This window comes from Myotis davidii, unplaced genomic scaffold (genome assembly GCF_000327345.1).
Source record: "Myotis davidii unplaced genomic scaffold, ASM32734v1 scaffold478, whole genome shotgun sequence".
NCBI lineage: Eukaryota > Metazoa > Chordata > Mammalia > Chiroptera > Vespertilionidae > Myotis > Myotis davidii.
In genome coordinates this window covers 4,786,238-4,786,563 of record NW_006289570.1, presented here as the reverse complement: position 1 = coordinate 4,786,563, position 326 = coordinate 4,786,238, and the positions used below count along the sequence as shown (strand labels likewise).

The window sequence follows — 326 nt, the reverse complement described above, 5'->3', positions numbered from 1 at the left end:
GAGAGGCCAGAAAGAGGGAAGGCAGATGCTTGGGGCTCCCCTTGCTGGGACCCTCACCTGCTCTCTTTGTGCTGGAAGGGTCTTTGGTGGGGCCTTGGGCTGCAGGGGGCTCTGTGGGGCCAGGCAGGAGCTGTAGGGGAGACACGGCATGGGGAGGGCCTGCCTCCCAGACCAAGGAGCCCACCGGCCTGGCATCCCTCGCCGTCATCCAGACTCACCTCGTTGACCTCCTGTCTCTCAGTGCTGTGGGGGGCTGCAGTCTCCTGGGGCTCAGGGCTGGCGGCCGTGGGTGGGCTGGCGGCCGTGGGGGGGCGGGGCCCCGGGTG

At 69.3% G+C, this 326-nt stretch overlaps 1 protein-coding gene across 1 annotated transcript in view; it reads right to left on the bottom strand.

The window, feature by feature from the left end:
• Positions 1-326, bottom strand: part of SMTN (smoothelin) — a 28,770-nt gene that overhangs the window by 18,395 nt on the left and 10,049 nt on the right. Inside the window, exons 7-8 of the mRNA XM_015562838.1 lie at positions 219-320; positions 58-130 (exon numbers count right to left, since the gene is read on the bottom strand). Of these exons, the coding sequence (XP_015418324.1) occupies positions 58-130; positions 219-320 (175 nt within the window). The remainder of the gene's footprint in view (positions 1-57; positions 131-218; positions 321-326) is intronic.